The following is a 21,065-nucleotide window of genomic DNA, read 5'->3' as shown; positions in this document are numbered from 1 at the left end:
GTTGTGAGCCACCATGTGGTTGCTGGGAATTAAACTCAGGACCTCTGGAAGAGCAGCCAGTGCTCTTAACCTCTGAGCCATCTCTCCAGCCCTCCTTCTACTTTCATTACACACACACACACACACACACACACACACACACACACACACACACACACACGTGCATGCATGCGCACATGCACACACAAAATTTTATGTATCTATATAAAACAAGTGAGAGGCAACACCTGATATTTGCCTTTCTGAGACTGACTTATTTTGTTTAATATGGTTTTTTCTGCTTGCATCCATTTTCTTGCAAATGACATAACTTCATTCTTTATAGTTAAACGAAAATTTTCTTGTACATAGAAGGCACATTTCCCCTGTGCATTCCTCTAGTGTTGGACACCTGGGTTGGTTTTGTTGCTTAGCTGTCATGAACAGGGCTGCAATATTAAACAAAAGATCCATTCACTAGCACTGCAACATGCACCAATGTGCAGGTGTAGGGGTCTTCTTTTTAGCTTCCACATTTCCTGTGTATTTAAAGTGAAGTACTTTTATTCAGAAATCACATAAATTGGAAATTCTCATGCTTGCTCTGACTTTCATTTGCCAGGCCAGACCTCTTTCCCATGCTCCCTAAGTGGAAAGAGTGTAGCATTTTGCAAATGCTTAGAAGAGCACAATTCAAGGCAGGATTTCATTCAGGCACATGTGAATGATAATGAGATGGAAAGCATTCTGAAAGCAAAATGTCCAAAACTCACTAACCCTGAAATGATTTTCTAAAGTATAAGCTAAAGACTAAGTTTTCATGAAATAAAAATACATGTTAACACTAAAAATCAAAGAGACTATCAATTTGAGAGGGCATAGGGGAGCAAGCTAGAGGGAGAAAAGGGAAGGGGGAAATAATGTAATTAGATTTTAGTTAAATATTTAAAAAATACCGACCATTTATTGTTTATTATTATAGGGCTAACATATTTAACAAATAATGACCGCCCTTATTTGTTACTTTAACTGATTAAATTTCGCTAGCTATCATAATCTGTAAGTGAAATAGAAACTTTAGCTCACACAGCGGAAGACAAAATCTGAACTACCAACTCCAGGCTTAAATGAGTTTAATATAGTTAACTATTTTTCTCCTTTTTTCTCCCCAAATTATGTTGTTTAAGCAAACTGTCATGCTGAACTTTGATTTAACTGTTCTCATGACGCCAAAGGAAGCGTTTTTCATATGGAAGCGCTTTACATTCCTGTGTTTGGTTTTTATTATGTGAAATGTGAAGTGTTATGTGAATTATAGTTTATAGAGTGATGTAGGAATACAGCACACCACCCTTTCTAGTTTCCTGGGAGAACCGACCATCTCCATTGAGGAGATAAGAAACTGAAGTCTGGACAGGCTCACTGCTTTGCCTGTCACACAGCCCCCAAGTGACCAGACCAGCTCTATCATGTCTCCTGCTACACACTATCTGAAATGTGCCTTTTGTTTTCTGGCTGGAACCTGCAGAAGAGGGGGCCACTGAAGTAGTCATCCTGAGTGGGGGATGGTCAGATTTCAAATGAGGAAGAAGCAGACTTGTAATCCCGAAACAGGGAGAGGAGGGTGTGAGAGGGGTCAGACCTGCGCTCACGCTCACTTTGATGCTCACACTGGTGTCAGAGTGTTTCCACCAGTTCTGACTGTCTTCTCACCCCGCAAAGATTTGAGCAAGCCAGACTGTTTGCTGTCTGATGGTGAAGAGGCTAGCTACGTTCTCGAACAGGTTGCAGAAAGTTCAGGGGCCCTGCTTGCTGCAGCTATGATAGAAAAGCAGCCAGAGAAACTGGCTGCCTGCCAGAGTCCTCCTCCGCCAACAGGAGGCGGGGTTTCCAGTTTGCAGTCCAAGAGGGCAGAACAGTGGAGGAACTGGGAGCTTTTCATGTTCCGAGGGTTACTGGGAATGTTTACTGGCATCTTCCCTTTTTGATTAATGAGCAAAACTCCTTTGCAAATATTCCCCTAGGAATTAACTATGACATGTACATGCTTTTAAAATTTGTTTTGGGACAGTGTCTCTCATGTAGCTTACGGCTAGTTTCAGGCTTGAACTCCTGACACTCTTAAATCGACCTTTCAAGTGCTGGAATTACAGGTGTGCCTTACTGCATCTTTTTAGGATTGTATATATTTTTAATTTAATTTTAATATTTGTGAGGGTTTCTTACATGAGTACTGTATTTTCATCATTTCCACTCCTCCCCCCCCCTTCCAGTGCCTCCCTGTCTCCCTGAGCCCATTTAGTATTGCTCATATGTATGTGTGCTTAGAGCTGGTAATTTGTTTCTTTAAAATATTTTTTATTTTTAATTATGTATATGTCTATGTGAGTGTATGCCATGTGTGCTCAGGTGCTGCAGGAAGCCTGATCCTGGAGGGCATCAGATCCCTGGAGCTGGAATTCTATGCAGTTGTGAGCAGCTCCAATGTGGGTGCTGGGAGCTGAATTTGAGTCCTGTGCAAGAGTAGCAAGTGCTCTGGGCCCTCTCTGCAGCCCCCAGGATGATATATTCTGAAGGAGAGAGAATGTGTGGTACATCCACCTCTCAAGTGAATCTTCAGACAAGTGCTTTAGAGCGTGCTCTCTAGGGTTAGAATGCTTGGGATAACCTTTTCTTGGCTATTTATCGCTCTTTGATGTTCGGTGGATTTGCTTACTACCTGCCCTGTGCCTATGTCTTCTCGCCTGTAAAATGGCACTTAGCCTGTAAATGGCCATGGAGCTTAGCTCACAGAGCAACTGAAGCTCCTGTTTGGAAAGTGATTGCATGACTGTTCCGTGCCTTGTGAGGGTTGGCTCCTGTTCTTAGTATCGCTTACTGCTCGGTAAGGGAAAAATGAACGGGAGTATTCCTCATGTAGATGCCCTGTATAAAACCATTCAGTTTGCCACTATTTAACTCTGTTCCATCCCACAAATAACAATAACAAAATTCAATTTTATTATCTCCCCTCTGTTCTCTTTCATGAAGAATGTTTTTGGTTGTTATTTGAATATCTTCATTTTAGAGAAAGCTAATTTTGCTACCTTTTCCTCTCTGTGCTTGTTGAACATAAATATTTTAATTACTTCCCCATTTTCTTTAGAAGAGATATACCATAGATTTTTTAACTTATTCCAAATAGTTTTATACTTTTACCTATTGTTATACGTTCATATTAAGCACATGTTGTTTTCCTCATGGCTTAACAAAATACGTAAGTGCCCCTAATGACCACCAACTTTCTTTACAATCATTATTCTTATCGTATAAAAGATAAAGCAAGGGAAGAAGCTAAACAAGGGTGACAGAGGCCACAGAGCTGTTGTAAGTTAACAAAGAAGAAATTTGGCCGGGCGGTGGCGGCGCACGCCTTTAATCCCAGCACTCGGGAGGCAGAGCCAGGCGGATCTCTGTGAGTTCGAGGCCAGCCTGGTCTACAGCGCAAGATCCAGGAAAGGCGCAAAGCTACACAGAGAAACCCTGACTCGAAAAACCAAAAAAAAAAAAAAAAAAAAAAAAAAAAAACAAAGAAGAAATTCAAACACCGGCACTCTGACTTCCACACTTGCCAGCTTGCAGCCAGCTAGCAGCTACCTGAGCTCCAGCTAGCTATCTGATGCATCTTTCCGTTCTGTTAACTGGAACGTCATGTCCCTTTCTTTATTCAGCCTTAGTACTGTGGAGTTTACATGTTTATTGGGAAACTTTGAAGAAGTATGCACATTTCAACAGACACTCTGCCAAGCCTTGGAAGAATGTTCAAAGTAAGTGACTTTGCCCTTTCCTTCTATACTTAATTTAAAAATGCCTTTTGAGATGTATCACATAGACCAGACTGGCTTTGAACTCCCTATGTAGTAGAGGCTGAGCTTGAGTTTCTGACGCTCCTGCCTTCACCTCCCAAGTATTGGGATTATAAGATTAGGCGAGGCTCTTTATGTTTATATGTTTGCTGCAATTTCAACCCATTGTCCCAGAACACAGGAACACATAAAGATGACCCACCCTACAAAGACAGTGGTGGATTTAGTGTCAAACCACTAGATGTATGCAAAGGGTTTCCATCTAGTACACTGTTTCTGGCTTTCATTTTAGATAGCATCATTTGTTTTGTTTGTGTGCGTGTTTGCCGTCATGTATGTATGTGCACCAGGTCAGAAGAGGGTGTTGGATCCCCTGGAGCTGGAGTTATTGATGGTTATGAGCCACCATGTGTGCTGGCAACTGAACTCTGGTCCTCTACAAGAGCTGTAAGAGTGCTCAACCACTAAGCCATCTCTGCAGTGCCAATGATAACAGCTTTGATATTAAGACATTTTTATTTGATGTGCTGAAAACTACTTGGAAAAGTCATTTAAATCATTCCTTTCAAATCTTTCCCTTTCTGACCCCTTAGATTGGGGCCTTGTGTACTCTAGGCAGGCTCTCTACTACTGAACTACACCCCCTGGCCCTCACTTTGCCCACTCCAACCCCATCTCTTCAGTCCCAGCAGGCCCCAAGCTCGCTCTGTAGCCTAGGTGGGTCTAGAAGTTCAGATCTTTCTACCTCTGTCTCTGGCGTTACAATACTTACCACCATGTCCAACTTGGTTCTTTGTAGCACTCTTGGTATTGTGTCTGTTATAGTCTGACTTGAAACACATACAAAATTGGAGAAGAAAAAGTATATGTCTTGTGTGAACCACGGCATGATTTTTAAAAAAGATTTATTTATATATTCTGTATATGGGTGTTTTCCCTGCAATATATACATATATGAGTGTGCACCATGTGCATGAAGTACCCTCAGAAACCAGAGAAAAGGCTGGATCCCCTGAGACTGGAGCTATAGACAGTTGTGAGCCACCAAAGTGGGAGGATGCGGAGAACTGAACCCAGGTTCTCTGGAAGAGAAGCCAGTGATTGTTACCACTGAGCAATCTCTCCAACCCCCACAGCATGGTTTTGATGACTACTTGATTTCTGAATTAGTAAACATCATATTACAAACTTCACTGGAATGACCTTCTGGCAGTATATTTCTGGTGTAAAATTAATTTTCCAGTGTATCTTGGAAAAACTAGTGACTTTCATCAGTCTATGGAAATTGGGAAATTGCCTGTTTTCTGAGCATCATGGGATGAAATTTTGTCCAAGATGTATTATGCTATTAAATTCAATCAGTTTTGTCTGTGTTTGAACTTGGTGTGAATTTGAATATTCTTAGTGTGTCAAGAGAAGTTTGAATATTACCATCCTAGAAACAAACAGCCCTACCTGCTAATTCCAAGTAAGAATTTTATCCTGTGCATCAGAGTTTTACTTGGTAGCTAGAATTTATTTTTTAAATTTTATTTATTTAATGTGTATTGGTGCTTTGCCTGCATATGTCTGTGTACCACATGCATGAGTTAAAGATGGTTGCAAGCCACCATGTGGGTGCTGGGAATTGAACCTGGGTACTCTGGAAGGGCAACTAGTGCTCTCAACATCCAGGCCATCTCTCCAGCAAGGTGGCTAGAATTTTAATCAGTGATCAAAAATTGCATTCCATGGATAAAGGGCTTCCAGTGTACCTAAAAACAAACAAACAAACAAACAAACAAACAAATAACCCCCATGGCAATGCATCAAATGGTTTACCTGTTTCTGGGCTTAATTGTGAGTATCTTTACCTTCTATTTCCTAGTTTACATTCTATGCTTCACATGTTTTACTTACAGGTTTCCAGAAAACCAGCACAAAGTAGGAGGCTGTCTACTGAACCTCATGCCTCATTTTAAATCAATGTACCTGGCTTACTGTGCAAATCATCCTTCAGCTGTCAACGTGCTCACCCAGCACAGGTAATGTCCTGGCTTTCCCCCAGCACAGGTAATGTCCTGGATTTCCCTCAGCACAGGTAATGTACTGTTTTCCCCCAGCTCAGCTGTTCTGCAGAGAGCCTTGCTCAGAAGGACTTCTTGGAATTCAAGGTCTCCAGTTCAACTCTTGGTTATCTCTGTTCCACAGACCAAGACTGAATTCATTGTCCCATGGCTTGGTCATCTACTAATGCAACAAATAATTTACTGAGCACCCACTCTAGGCAAGCTTGTAAATACACTGATGAACACAGTAGGAGTGATCAGGAAAGACAGGGTCCCACCTCTTGTGGGAGAGAAATGCAGTTGTCAAGTGAAACACTGTGGGCATGTATTGCAAGAGGTTTGTCAAAAGGATATTGGGAACTTTGCAATATGATAAGTAAGTGGGATTAGGGCTAGGGTTAGGGTTAGGGTGGAGGAAAAATCAGGGAAGACTTTGCTTAAGTAAAATTCCATTTAACATTATGGGTTAACCCTACATATACCAAGTATTATTGTTTACGTTGTGATCAACATATGTTAATTGCACATATTATTGGCTTTCACTGTGACATTGCCACATGTGCACATGTCTTGGTTTGGTCATATCATATCCACTCTTAACTTCTCTCACTTCTTCCCCCTTGAGTCACAAGTAGTCCCTTTACTATATTCAGATTGATATTTGTTTTGTTTTGATTTAGGATCAGATCAGTCCATAGCCCAGGCTAGCACCAAATTCTTGGCAATCCTCCTGACTCACCCTCTTAAATACACACACCACCTGGTATGTTTTTAATTCTAGTTCCTGAATATGAGAAAAAATAAGTGACTTTTGTGTTTCTGTACTAAACTGATTTTGTTTAACATGATGACCTTTATTCCCATTTCCTTCCTATAAAGAACATTCACTTCTCTATGACTGAATAATAGTCCATATAGACAGATAAAAAGATATAGAGATGTAAGTAGATATATAAATATAAAGTACACACACCCCCCCCCACATAGGCTGATTCAGTGCTTAGCTGTCACAATGAAGAGCCTCAATAAACATGGGTGTGCAGATAACTCTGTTATATGCGTCCTTCATTTCTTCAGTTATATACAAAGGGGTTGTATAGCTGATAGTTTTGTTTTTAGTGTTTTGAGAAACTTCCACTCTGTATAGTGGCTAGACTAAGATATATTCCCACAAGCCATAGACAACACAGTTTCTTTTCCCTGTATCTGCCAGCATTGGTTGTTGCTTTCTTGATGAGAACCATATGACTTAGGGTGAGATGGGAATCCCAATACACTTTTGATTTCTATCTCCCTGATGGCTGAATATTGAATTTTTCCCCCCATAAATTTGCCATTTGTGCCTTTTGCGAAGTGTTTACTCAGATGATTTGTCCATTATTTATTGTGTTATTTCTTCTTTGGCTAAACTTAATGAGTTTTTATTTTTGGAGAAATTTTTCTTAGAGTTAAAAAGAAAAATCCCAGGGCCGGCAAGCTGTAAATCTCACCAGCTGCAGAGAGGAGGGAGTTGGAGAGGGAAGGAGAGAGAGATTGCCATTTGAGCCAAGCCAGCATGGAGGTCAGCCATATGGCAAACAAGCGGACACATGACAGGCAGGGGAACATGGCAGAAAGAGAGAAAATACCTCAAGGACAGAGAAAGTGTGCTTGGGCTCTGCTCAGTATCTGAAAGAAAAAGACGAAAGGAAAGGGCATGAGGGTTAGGGTGCCTCCCCAGCTATGGCACTTCTTGAGTTTTGAGACACATTTCCTCGACATTCTGGAGGAGATTTCTCTCACACCGTGTGGGCTGTCTCTTTGTTCAGTTGTTTCTTTTGCAGTGTGGAAGGTTTTCTTTTTTCTTTTTTTAAATAACATCTCTGGAGTGGCATATGCCGATTCTTGCTTGATTTCCTGGCATATGGAGTTCTCAGAAAGTGCTTGCCTATACTGTATTTCAGGGTTTCCTCCTAGCATTTCAAAGTTTCTTGTCTTACACTGAGGTCTTTGATCAATTTTTGCATGTATGTTTGTGCAGGGTGAGAGAGATGGAAGTAGTCCCATTCTTTGACATGGTGTATGCAGTTTTCCCCAGGCTTTGTGTGTCACTGATCCTTTATATTTTATATTTACACTTTCTTCTACACTCTAATGAATGTTTCCCCCAAGCTTTGCTGCTTCTTGGGTGCTGATTGATACAAGTTTCAAGAAATCAAGTGGGTAAACAATGGGCGGTGGTAAGGGACCTAACACTGACTGTGAGCTCCGTGTCACTTCCTCTAATAATTTGCGTGAATACAATTGGCTTCGAGTTTTCAAAAAAAAATAATTGAACGCTATCTCCCATCAAAATAAATCTTTACAGTGCTGGGAAGGTGGCTTAGTGGGTGAAATGTTTCCCACACAAATATAAATACCTGAGTTGGGATCTCTAGCACCCATCCATGTAAAGAAAACCAGGGCAGGTATAGAGGTGCCTGTCTGTAAGCCCACAGGCAGGAGAGCAGAGGCAGGCAGATCCCTGGAGCTCAATGGCTAGCTAGTTTAGCTGAACCATGAATTTCAAATTGAATGATAAGGTGAAAGGTATCTAACATTGGTTTCTTGTTTTTAAATGTACACAGGCATGCACACCCAAGCACACAGGTGTGCACACACACATGCATGCAAATGAACAAGTACACACACATGAAATGGAACATGTGCACACATACATGCAAATGTACAAGTGCACACACATGAAATGGAACATGTTCTCTCTCTCCCTGTCTCTGTCTCTCTGTCTCTCTGTCTCTCTGTCTCTCTGTCTTTCTCTGACTCTCTGTCTCTGTCTCTGTCTCTGTCTCTGTCTCTGTCTCTCTCTCTCTCTCTCTCTCTCTCTCTCTCTCACACACACACACACACACACACACACACCCCAAATGAAAAAATAAGTATTTACAAGGCTATATGAATGACACATCTCTTCAACAATTCCTTAAATTCTGAATACCCATCTTTGACACATTCACCAAAAATATTTATCTGGATCAGAAATGAATTAAAGGCTGAAGATGCAGTTTAATCACTGGAATCATATGTAAGAAACCCAGGCCGGATGATAATAGTGCCAACACACACTGGCTCTTTTTTTCACAGACTGAATTCAGAGCAGACATGGGTTCTGGACACAGCTCAAGACAGAAAAGAATAGGCTTTTGATGTGTCCAAGACTTGAACTTCCCTATCCAGGCTAGAAAATTAGTTGATATCAACCCTCAGAAGTAGTAGGCATTTCAGTTATGGAAATCAGTATGAAGATTCCTTTAAAAACTCAATTTAAAACAGTTATCTCCCCTTTGACTATGTGTGCAAAGGAATCAAGGTCAGTATACAATAAAGACACGTGCACATGCTTATCATAGTAATACTCACAAGAACCAAGATGTGAAGTCAAGCCAGGTGCCCATCAGTGGATGAATGAGTAATCAAAATGTGGCATTTATAAACAAAGGAATATTTCCCAGCTACAAAGAATAAAATCATGAGGTTCTAACTTCTTTTTTTAGTACTTCCTCAAAACCCACAACCAGAACAAACAAACAAAAAACAAGGACACCAGAGACATGAGACTGCACTGGCAATACTTTGTTGGCTGGTGAGATGGCTCAGAGGGTAATGGTGCTTGCCACACAGACCTACCAATCTGAATTCAGTCCCTGAATCCCAATACCACAGTGGAAGGAGAGAACTGACTCCTAAGACCTCTCCCCTGTCCTTGTTGTACCCACGTTCACTCATGCATACACATCACACACACACACACACACACACACACACACACACACACACACACACACACACACACACACACCATCATCATCATAATTAAATTGAAAAGAGAAAAATGTATTTTTAAAAAGAGCGGATATTAACATAGACATTTTATCACAAGTGGTTCAACTGCTTAAAGGGAACATTAGCTAATAATAGCACTGAAAATGTACCAGGCATGCAGTTGTAAGAAGCCACGAGGAAGTTACTATTATTACCATCTCTGCTTACAGATAAGTCACTGGCAGGCTTAGGTTGAGTAATGTGCCAAAGAACTCATAATTGGTAAGTGATAGAGTCAGAAGTCAGGTCAGTCAGGTCAGTCAGGTTTCTAAAAATGTTTTTTAGTAAGAGAGATATTTTACCCACAAAGAATAACGTGAATGCAATTTTGAAGAATTATAATAAATATGCACCCAAGAGCTCACCACCTAACTCAGTGACATAATGTTATCATTTCATTTTTGTACCACAGATTGAGATGTAATGCACAAATCATAGAATTCACTCGTTTAACGCATGGGTAGTAACATAGTAATGTACACCTGGATCTCAGCATCTGGGAGGTGAAGGCAATATGATTGAGAGTTCAAGGTCATCCTTGACTGTGTAGTGAAATCAAGGCCAGTATCTTGGGCTACATGAGACCTGATTTCAACAAAACAAACCATAAAATGTCAGAAATCATATTAGAGTCTGTTGAGGGTCTTCCAATTCGTCTCATCCCAGAGTAAAGGATATAATGAATTGATCTTTCCTATATTCACAAAATCACACAATTGTCATCATAAATTTTGGAATATTTTTAGCACCCCTAAGCAAACATATCCTTTAACAGTCACCCCACATAGTCTAAAAATAACCAAAGGTAACCATACCAAACTAGCTCAATCACTAGGCATTTGTTTATATTGGACTTGGTATAGGTAAGACACACACAATATGTGGCTTTTTGTATCTGGCTTCTTTCACTTAGCATTTTTGCCTTTTCAGTTGTATTTTTATGTACCAAATACAATAATGAGTTTCATTTTGATAATATATATGTATATAAAATTACACTTTGTTCATATCCTTCCCTATGTATTCTGTGTATGAGCACAAACATGCAATATTTATCTTCCTCCATTACCCTCTTGTTTCCTCCTTTGCTATCCCTTTAGACCCCTTTCTCTCCCTGCAATCAAATTTACCTTTGAGTCACATACATATATTTGTATTGTGTGTGTGTGTGTGTGTGTGTGTGTGTGTGTGTGTGTGTGTATTCTGCATATGAAATGAAATGTAACACTTGTCTTTGCTGGTTCATTTCAACTGTTAACTTGACACAACCTAGATTCACCTAGGAAGATTTATCCAGCTTAGGTTGATTTTTGGTAATTGTTTTCATTGTTAATCAATGTAGAAGACCCAGGCCATTGAGGGTGGCACCAGTCCCTAGGCGGGGGTTTCTGAACAGTGTAAGAGAAGAAAAACAAGCTGAGAACAAGAAAGGATTCATGGTTTATTCTTTCTGATCTTGTCTGTGGAGGTTATGCTTTAAGCTCTTGCCTTGACTTCCCCATAATAATGGACTGTAACCTGGAATTATAAGCTAAATGAATCCTTTCTCCTCTAAATTGCTTTTATTCAGGGTATTTTATTATAGCAACGGAAATGAAACTAAGGACACTTTGATTTCTGAGTCTGGCTTATTTCACTAAACACAATTTTCTTCAGTTCAGTCCACATTCATCATGGCTGAACAAAAGCCCACTGTGTACATATTCCATAGTTTCTTTATCCATTCATTTGTTAATGGACCTCTAGGCTCCCTCTGTTTCCTGGCTATTGTGAATAAGCATGGATGTGCAAGTATCTCTGTGGTCTATCGATGTAGATTGCTTTGGGCATCTACCCAAGAGTAGTATAGCTGACTCATATTCTATTTGTAGTTCTGAGCTCCACTGTTGGTTTTTGTGAGAAGCCGCCATACTGATTTTCACAGTAGCTGCACTAGTTAATATTCCCACAAGCAGTATATAAAGGTTCCTCTTTCTCCTCATCCTAGCCAGCATTTTTTTCAGATTAAATTTACTTGTTTTTTTAAAGTTTTTATAAAGTATATGTTGAATGTTAGGCGTGTCTTCTCATACCTGCTAACCCCCCTTTTGTCATCCCTTTCCTCCTGTTAGCCCACTCTACTTCCCTAGATGGTGTCACCTGTTTTCATGTACATATATATAATTTTATGTATCTATGTAAAATCTGAAAAACACAAGTGAGAAAAAATGATCTTTGTCTTTCTTGATTCGCTTAATATGATTATTTCCAGTTGCATCCATTTTCCTGCAAACAACATTTGTTGTTGTTTTCTTAGTGGAGTTGGATAGAATCTCAATGCAGTTTTAATTTTCATTTCCCTGATGTTGACATGTTTTAAAGCTTTCCACACACTATAAGATTATGAGCGCATCATTTAAAAATATATACACAGGGGGCTGGAGAGACAGTACAGTGATTAGGAATGTGTACTGCTCTTTCAGAGGACCTGACTTCTTTTTCCAGCATCCACATCAGAAAGCTCACAAATACCGGTAACTCTAGCTCCAGGGGATGCAATGCCCTCTTCTGGTCTTACAGCCACTGGCATAGGCTCATATAGATACATAAACATACATATAAATACAAAATAAATATTTTTTAAAGAATTCTGTTATATAGATGTCACATACTGTTTCTTCCATTCACCACTTGAAAAATCAAATTTGTATAGACATGTTTGCATTTCTTGAACTCCTGGATTCTCCAGTCTTCACCTCCCAAGTCCTGGGATTATTGGTATGCACCATCATGCTGCCTTGGCTTTCATCTTGTTTCTCTTTGTGGTGCTGAGACCTCACAGACACTGTAATACCAGCCAAATCACATCTCCAGCTCTCTCTGTTTAACCTTACAGGAACTATAAGAATATTTTCCAAACTGACTGCATCAATGTATTCTCCTATCAGCAGTGAAGGAGAGTTCCCTTTTCCACAATGTGTTATTTGCTGTTGTCAGTCTTTCTCTCTTTCTCTCTCCCTCTCTCTCTCCCCCCTCTCTCATTCTCTCTCCTCTGTGTGTGTTCCATGAATATATGTATGCATTTTTTTGCATGTAGGGGCACATGTATACGGAGGCTCAAGTTTGCTATCGTGATTCTTTTTATTGATTGTTCATTTGCTTCATATACGGAGGCAAAATTTCTCAATCAAACCCAGAGCTCACCAGCCTGGCTAGTCTCATTAGCCAATTTGGTCTAGAGATCAATTATCTATCTCTACCTTCTGAGGCTAGAATTACAGAAGGGCCACCATACCCACCTAGCATTTACATGGGTTCAGGGGATCCAAACTCTGGTCATCTTGCCTATACACTAAATGCTTTAATTACTAAGCCATCTTCCCAACCCATTCTCTTTTTTTTATTATAGCCACATTAATTGGATATAAAGTAATTTTTCATTGTGATATTGGTTTCATTTTCTTAATGAGTAATCATATTAGTCATCCTTCATTTGTTCATTGGCAATCTGTATCTTCATTTTTTACATATTTTATCTGTTTATGAACTTTATTTTTATCTGAAAAACACATAAAAGTTATACATGTTTACAGGGTACCATGGGATGTTTTGATACATGCATACACTGTCAAATATTTAAATAATATTAAACACACCTATGCATTCAGACATTTAGCATTTCTTTATGGTGAAAACTTGTGAAATAATTTTCTCTCTCTTTTTTGGATGCACTATATATTATTGTTACTATAGTCACTTCTATGTACACTAGAGCAGTTCGCTTCTCTCTAGGTGTAACTTAATACCCATGGGTCAAGCTTCCCCCCACCCCCGACTCTGTCACTCTCTCCAGTCAAATGCAATCATTATTCTACTGCCAACCTTCATGAAACCAGCAGTCTCAAATTCCATGTACAAGGGAGATCATGACATTTATTTTTTTGTGCCTGGTTTATTTCACTTAGCATAATTATCTCCAGTTCCATCTATGTTGTCATAAATGATGGTATTTTTGACAGCCTGAATAGTGTTCCTTTGTACACATGTACCACATTGTCTTTATCTATTAATTGAATAACAGACACTTAGGGTGGTTCCATTTATGGGCTATTGTGGATAGTGTTGTGGTAAACATGGGAGTCAAATGTTTCTACAACATTTCCCTTGGACAGATACTCAATAGTGTGTTTGCTAGATCATATGACAGTTCCTATTTTTAATTTTTTGAGGAATCTCCATACTGCATAATACTATACATTTTACATAATATCTGAGCTAATTTATAGCCCATCAACAGTGTGCATGGACTCTTGTGTTTCCACGTCCTTACAATCACTTCACATTATTTATTTATTTATTTATTTATTTATTTATTTATTTATTTATTTATCTATCTATCTATCTATCTATCTATTTATTTATTTATTTTGCCTTTTGACAATAGGCATTCTGACTAGAATGAACCTCACTGTGGTTTTGATTTGCCTTTCCCTGGTGATTGGTGATGTTTAGCATATTTTCTTATATTTGTTGGCCATTTGTGTGATCTTTTGAGAAATATGTATTTCAATTTTTTTAATCAAGTAATTTTTTTGCTACTGACTTTTTTGGGTTTTTATTCTGGATATTAACCATTTGTCAGAAGTATATTTTGGAAATATCTTCTCCCATTCTATAGATTATTCCCTATTCATGCTGTTGATTTTTTTATTGTGTGCAAGCTTTCACTTTGAGATAAGCCTATTTCTCCCTTTGCTGATTTTAAAAATTACATTTATATATTTCATGCATGTGCACATGGGTACTACAACACATGTGTGAAGGCCAGAGGACTCTCCTTGTACCATTAAACTCAGGTTATTAGGATTGGTCACAAGTGTCACTACTAGTTGAGTAATCTCACCTACCCCCACTTCTTTTTGCTATTTTTGTACTTTATCCCACCCCTCCGTGTTTTTCTAGTAGACTCACAGCTCCAGGTCTTACATTTAAGTCTGGGATCAACTGTGTGTTGATCTTTGTAGCTGGGAAAAGATGAAGGGTCTAGTTTCACTCTACTACATGTGGATGCCCAGCTCTCCCAGCATCATTTATTAAGACTGGTTTTTCACTGTGATATGTTCTCAGTACACTTGTCAAAAGGCAGTTGGCTGTAGATTCATAGTTTTGCTCTAGGTTCTCTATGCTTTTCCATTGGTATATGTGTCTGGGTTTGTATTAATGGCCAGTCTACACTGTTTGCTCATGGCAACATTGTAGTGTGTTTTGAAATAAAACAGTATAATGCCACATGTTTTTTTTTTCTCAAGATTGCTGTGTCATGTCCTTTTTGTTGTTGTTCTATCCAGACTGTAGATTATTTTTCTAATTCTACAAAAAATATCACTGGGATTTTGATAAAGATTATAATGAATCTGGATTTCTTTGGGTGGTATAGGCACTTTATTTATTAAATAAGTAATTAATATTAATTAAATAAAACTATTATTATTATTATTATTGTATATGTATGTTATATAAATGTGAGTAAAGATATACCCATACCATGATGCATGTGTGGGAGTTAGAGGACAACTTTTGGAAGCTGATTCTTTCTTTCTACCCTGGAGTCCTGGGAACAAACTCAGGCTGTCAAGTTTGCACAGCAAAAGCCTTTACCCACTGAGACAGCTCATCAGCCCTATGCATTTTAATAATAAATAACGACTTCCTGTTCCTTGTGTTGTCTTCATTTTCTTTCAACAGTGTTTCATGACACTCATTGTAGACGTCTTTGACCTCGGAATTTATAGATATTTCATTTTTTGATAGCTGCTGTAATTGAGATTCATTTCTCAGTTTCTATTTCAGATCATTCAGTATCAGTGCCCAGCAATGCTATTTGGTTTTCTGTCTTGCAACTTCACTAAATTTGTTTATTAGTTCTAGTATATCTTGTTAAGAGTCTTGAGGTTTTCTGTGCCCAATCATGCCACTTGCAAACATCACAATCTACTTCCCTCTTTTCTAGTTTAGGCAAGCTTCCTTTCTATCTTCTTCCTGATTGCTTTGGCTAGGATTTCTTGTACTAAAGTCAAATAAAAGTGGTGAAAGTGAGCATCCTTGTTTTGTTTCAGATCCTAGAGAAATAAGAATCCAGCTTTTCCCTATTCAGTATAATGTTAGCTTTTTGGACAGATATATAGCCTTTATTATGTTGAGGTACTTTCCCTCTATAGCTACTTTGTTCCAGTAGTTTTATTATGAAGGTATGTTGAATTTTAGTCAACGTTTTCTTCTTCATCTAATGAAGCAATCATATGTTTTTTGCCCTTCATTATGCTGATGTGCTGATACTATGTCTATTAATTGGTGAATATTGAGACATTCCTGTACCCCTAGGACAAATTTCACTTGATCATGGTGAACAATCTTTTGAATGTGCTGTTGGATCAAGTTTCTAGATTTTGTTGAGGCTTTTCACATCTGTGATAATCATGGATACTGGTCTGTAGTTTTACAAGCATGATGCTGGCCTTGTAAAATCTACTTTGAATAATTTCCACCTCTTTTATGTTTTGGAACAATTTAAGAAGGACTGATATTTGTTCTCCTTGCAAAAGTAGAATTTAACAGTGAATCCAACTAATCCTGGGCTTTCCTTAGATGGAAGACTAATTCCTTATTCAATGTCATTACTTTATTGGTCTGTTCAGGTTTTCTATTTTTTCGTGTTTTAATCTTGGTTAGGTATATGCCTGAGAATTTGTCCATTTCTTCTGTATAGCTTGATACTGTATAATAATCATCTCCAAAGACCTTTGTGTATTCTTATGATGTCAACTGTCTCAACAAAGAAATGAAAATTGCTTTTTAGTGTGTTTTTTTTTCTGTGTACAAGAATTTTCAGCATGTTGTGTCTTCATTTTTATTTGTTTCAAAAAATTTTTTAATATCTGCTTTTTAATCTTTCCTTGATCCACTGGTTATTCAAGATTAAGTTGCTTAATTTACATGTATTTGTGTAGTTTCCAAAGTTTTTCTTGTTACAGGTGTGTTATTTTAATGTATCATGTTGAGTTTGTTTTGTAGCCTGCTGCTTGATGTATCCTGGAGAACGTTCTGCTGAGAAGAATACATATTCTGCAGCTGATGCCTTGAATGTTTTGTAGATGCCTGTGAGGTCCATTTGGTCTAGCATGCAATTTAAGTCTATGTTCCTTTGTTGCATTTGTCTACTATTCCTGAAGGAGGGGTGTCAGAGTCTCCAGCTATTACTGTGTTGGAGTTTGTCTCTTCAGGTTTATTGATATTTGTTTTACATACTTAATTGCGTATGTTTTATGTATTGAGTACATAGAATTGTTTTACTGAATTGACCCCTTTATCATTATTTTGTGTCTTCTTACTGATTCAGATTTAGAGTCTGTTGTATGTAGTGTAAGTGTGAATGTTCCTGCTTTCTTTTGGACTCCATTTGTATGGAACATCTTTGTGACAGAATTGTACTGTGTAACCCAGGCTGGCTTCAAACTCATGACAATCTTCCTGCCTCCTTTTCCTAAGTGTTGGGATTATAGATACAAGCCAACTTCTAGTCCCCTTCACTTTTAAGTTTATGTCATGGGGTTTCTTCTATATAACTTACTTGGGCCCTCCTTTTGTTAATCCATTCATTTCTATTTACTTTCAGGTAATTGTCAATAGTAGGGTTGGACTGCAGCCATTTGTGACTTGTTTTCAAGTTCAATTGTAGCTTCCTCTTGCCTCACTGTCTTGTAATCTTCCTTTGTAGTTAAGTATGCAATTTACTCTATTGGTATGTTTTCATTCTCTTCTTAGTTTTTATTTGTCTACTATAGAGAAGTTTTTGTGGTTACCTTGAATGTTACAAAAACCTATTTTGATAAGAAGTTATTTTAAAATGATAGCAATCAAAATGACCATAAAAATGAAAATAGAAACACCAAAGAATCAGAAAATATACTGATAAAAAGTGCATACCTGTGTTCCACTCTTCCACATAATTTGAATTTTAATGTCTTATTTTATAATTTTTCTATTTTATATCTCGTAATACATTAATGTATTAATTTTTAAATTTTGTTTTTAGTCTTCCTGTTAAAGAAACGAGTGTGTTTTCTACAATGATTATGATATTAGAGAATTTTGAATTTATATAGTTATTTTTTCTTTTTTTTTTGTTGGTAATGAAGATTGAATCTTGGACCTCATGCATGATACACAAACACTGGGCCACTAATCTACATTCCCAGACCTCTTTTGTACTTTTTATTTTGAGACAAGAGCTCACTGCATTGGTCAGGCTGGCTCATCATGCAGCCCAGACAGGTCCTGGATTTTGTGAGCCTTTTGCACAACTGGCCACAATTGAAATTGTATTTATTTATATATATATTTATATTTGCTTAGCATGTGCATTTTTATACTTTTTATGTGTCACTTAAAATAAATTTAACAAATAATTGTAAAACACCATCCAACCAACAACAAAGTGACATGGGAAGGAGGAAATGGGGATTGTATAGCCACCATTGATCTGTAGCAATTCTCCATAGAGCTGCTAGCTGTCTCCAGTAGTCCTTTTATTCAGTCTTAGTATTACTTTCTGGTGTCAGTTATCAATAGCTCTGGGCTTCATCCTTGGTCTTTGAATTTTACCTTTTGAGTCACTTTTTCTGTGAAATTTATTCTATGTTTGCAGCTGAGTCATTTTTTTTAGTCTGATTTCTGCCATAATTATTTGGGAGCACAAGCATCTTCATTTTGTGAGAGCTTTGGTACACTTAGTTTGAGCCAGAGGTGCTTAGACCAGTGTAGACCTCTTACAAATTTTGTGGATTGTATGCCTTAATGGGAATTTACTCCATAAAATGAAAACTCCAACCATAAACTTTTTAAATACCAAGCCCTTTCTATTTGGGGACCCCTGCCAAACTGTTAAATAACATGTTAAGAGTAGCCAAGGGAGGAGGAGTCCTTTTCTTCACTGGTGTAGCCACTGGTAAGTTGCTTATACTCCAGTAAATGACCCTAGCCATGCAAGTGATTCTAAAGAAACTCAGTGGATCACACACAGAAGACATGAAAGTAGGAGAAAAACTAGTTGGGAAGAAGGAGAGGATCAGTGGAAGGAGGAAGAGGGTAAGAGAAGGTAAAGGGATTGGAGAAGATCGCTATATATTCCATACATGTAGAAAATAATCAAAAACAATAATAAACAAAATCCAGTGTGCATACCCACATTTAAATATGCACTAGTTTTATTAATTCTTTAAGGATTTCATATAGGCATACAATGTGTTTTGATCACATTCACCTTACATCTCTTTCATAAACTCCTCCCAGATCCACCCTTGACCACCACCCCCAACTTCATCTCCTCCTTTTTTTTAAATGGCCCATCTGTGCTGCCCACATCCTCTACTTCCATTAGAGCACGGTCAACCAACCAGGGGCCACACTCTTGAAGAAGTGTGACTATCTCTTCCCCAGAGCTATCAGCTGTGCATAGCTCCTCATCTAGGGGCGGAGGCTCATTACTGATCTTACAGCCCACTCCTGATTTGTTTTTGCTTGTTGTTTGTTTTTGCACCGAAGCCATTTCCTAATTTAAGAATCTTTTAATTCCGGGGCTGGAGGGATGGCCCAGGCTTTAAGAGTACTGGCTGCTCTTGCAGAGGACCCAGGTTTGTTTTCTAGCACCTACATGGTGGCTCACAACCATCTGTAACTCCAGTCCCAAGGAGATACTATACCTTCTCTGGCCTCCATGGGTGCCAGGCATGTATGTGATACAAAGACATATCTGCAGGCAAGACACCCATACACATAAGATAAATGAATTTTTAAAATTGTAAATAGTCATTTAATTTCTAGAGAGACCAAGAATGTTCATTCCAGGAAATGCTGCCTCCTTTAGAACACCTCAAAATTCTTCTTTAAAATGGAAAACAATCCTCTTTAGCAGCCTCTCTTTGTTTGCAGGTTATATAGTTATGAGAAACCAGTCGACAGTCCATGTGGTTTGCCTGGAAATCTTTGATTCATCAATTCATTCAACATTTTCTGTATTACTATAGGTGACAGTTTTGTGAAACTTTCTACCATTGTGTAAAATGGGCCCCCCTTTCTCTATCTTCCAAAAATACATCCAAAAAACTTAGTTTCTGCTAAGGTCCTTTGGATAGTCTCCTTGACGAGGGCAGGAATAATTTTAGAGACTTCTGTGGTCACATGTTTTGGCATTTGGAATGGGATGACTCACAGGTTGGGCTCAGCTGGGTCCATGAACTGGATCCTAAATACCAGCACTTCATGTGGCTTGGGATTTTAATAGTGTGATGGCTGTGTTGAGAGAAGATCTAAGGATAGTTTGACAAGAGAGATAATGTTACAGGAGAAACTGGGTGGATGGAAGTCCAGGTGATTTTTTGATACAGCCTCAAAAGTCAAAAAGAATTGCTTCTATTGCATTTTATTTGTTACTAGAGAGTCAGCAAAGCCAGTCCAGATTCAAAGAAAAAGGAAACCGACTTTATCTTCTGATGGTTCTAGTTGCATTGCAGAAGAGCATGTAAGACAGGAAATATTGTTGGGATGATTTTATTTAGAAAACTACAATATTGCTTTAGATGATGTGGGGAATTTTCTGAAATTTTTTATCAATAGTTTCTGAACAGTAAGTACCTCAGAGGTAGTGATCTGAGTTATTGCAGTTCAAGTTGTTAGTTGTTTAAGGAATCCTATCAAGCAAAAATCACCAGGGACTTAGCTGTGATCAAATGAAAATTAGGTTTGTTTAGCTATGTGCAGCAAGAAAGATGTATCTGAGAAAAACTGTTGGGTACTTTAGTAAATAGGAATTGGGAGATATAATTGCATGTTTTCATTTCCACAATAAAATACTTGAATCTGGGCAACTTTATAAGGCTCATGGTTCTGGATGGCCCATGGCCACAGCACTGACATTTTCCTGGCTTTGGTGAGGAAGTCAGGGAAGCTCACATAACCATGGCAGGAACATGGAAAGGAGAAATCATGCCACCAGATGAGGAGCTAAAAAGGCTGGGACATGACCTTGCCTTGTTCTCTCTTTCTCTTACTCCCTCTCCCTCTCTGTCTCTGTCTCTGTCTCTGTCTCTCTCTCTCTCTCTCTCTCTCTCTCTCTCTCTCTCTCTCTCTGGTGTGTATGTACATGTTCACATGTGTGCACACATGCATATTCACAGAGAGCTCAAAAGTCAATGTTCAATGTATTCTTTAATTACTTTTCACCTTATTTTGTTGAGACAAGCTCTAAACCTGGAGCTCACCCATTTGCTGAGGCCAGTGTGGCTTCAGGGATTGACCTGAC

General features: G+C 38.5%; 1 protein-coding gene across 5 annotated transcripts in view; it reads left to right on the top strand.

Annotated features, from left to right (window-relative positions):
• The window catches only part of Arhgef6 (Rac/Cdc42 guanine nucleotide exchange factor 6), a 129,268-nt gene that overhangs the window by 76,234 nt on the left and 31,969 nt on the right, over positions 1-21,065 (top strand). For all 5 annotated transcript variants that reach the window (XM_052739857.1, XM_052739849.1, XM_052739840.1 and 2 more), the window contains 2 exons: positions 3,690-3,785; positions 5,726-5,848. In XM_052739857.1, the coding sequence (XP_052595817.1) occupies positions 3,690-3,785; positions 5,726-5,848 (219 nt within the window). The remainder of the gene's footprint in view (positions 1-3,689; positions 3,786-5,725; positions 5,849-21,065) is intronic.

This window comes from Peromyscus californicus, unplaced genomic scaffold (genome assembly GCF_007827085.1).
Source record: "Peromyscus californicus insignis strain IS unplaced genomic scaffold, ASM782708v3 Scaffold_10__1_contigs__length_136768540, whole genome shotgun sequence".
Classification (NCBI taxonomy): Eukaryota; Metazoa; Chordata; class Mammalia; order Rodentia; family Cricetidae; genus Peromyscus; species Peromyscus californicus.
This window is presented reverse-complemented; position numbering and strand designations above follow the sequence as displayed.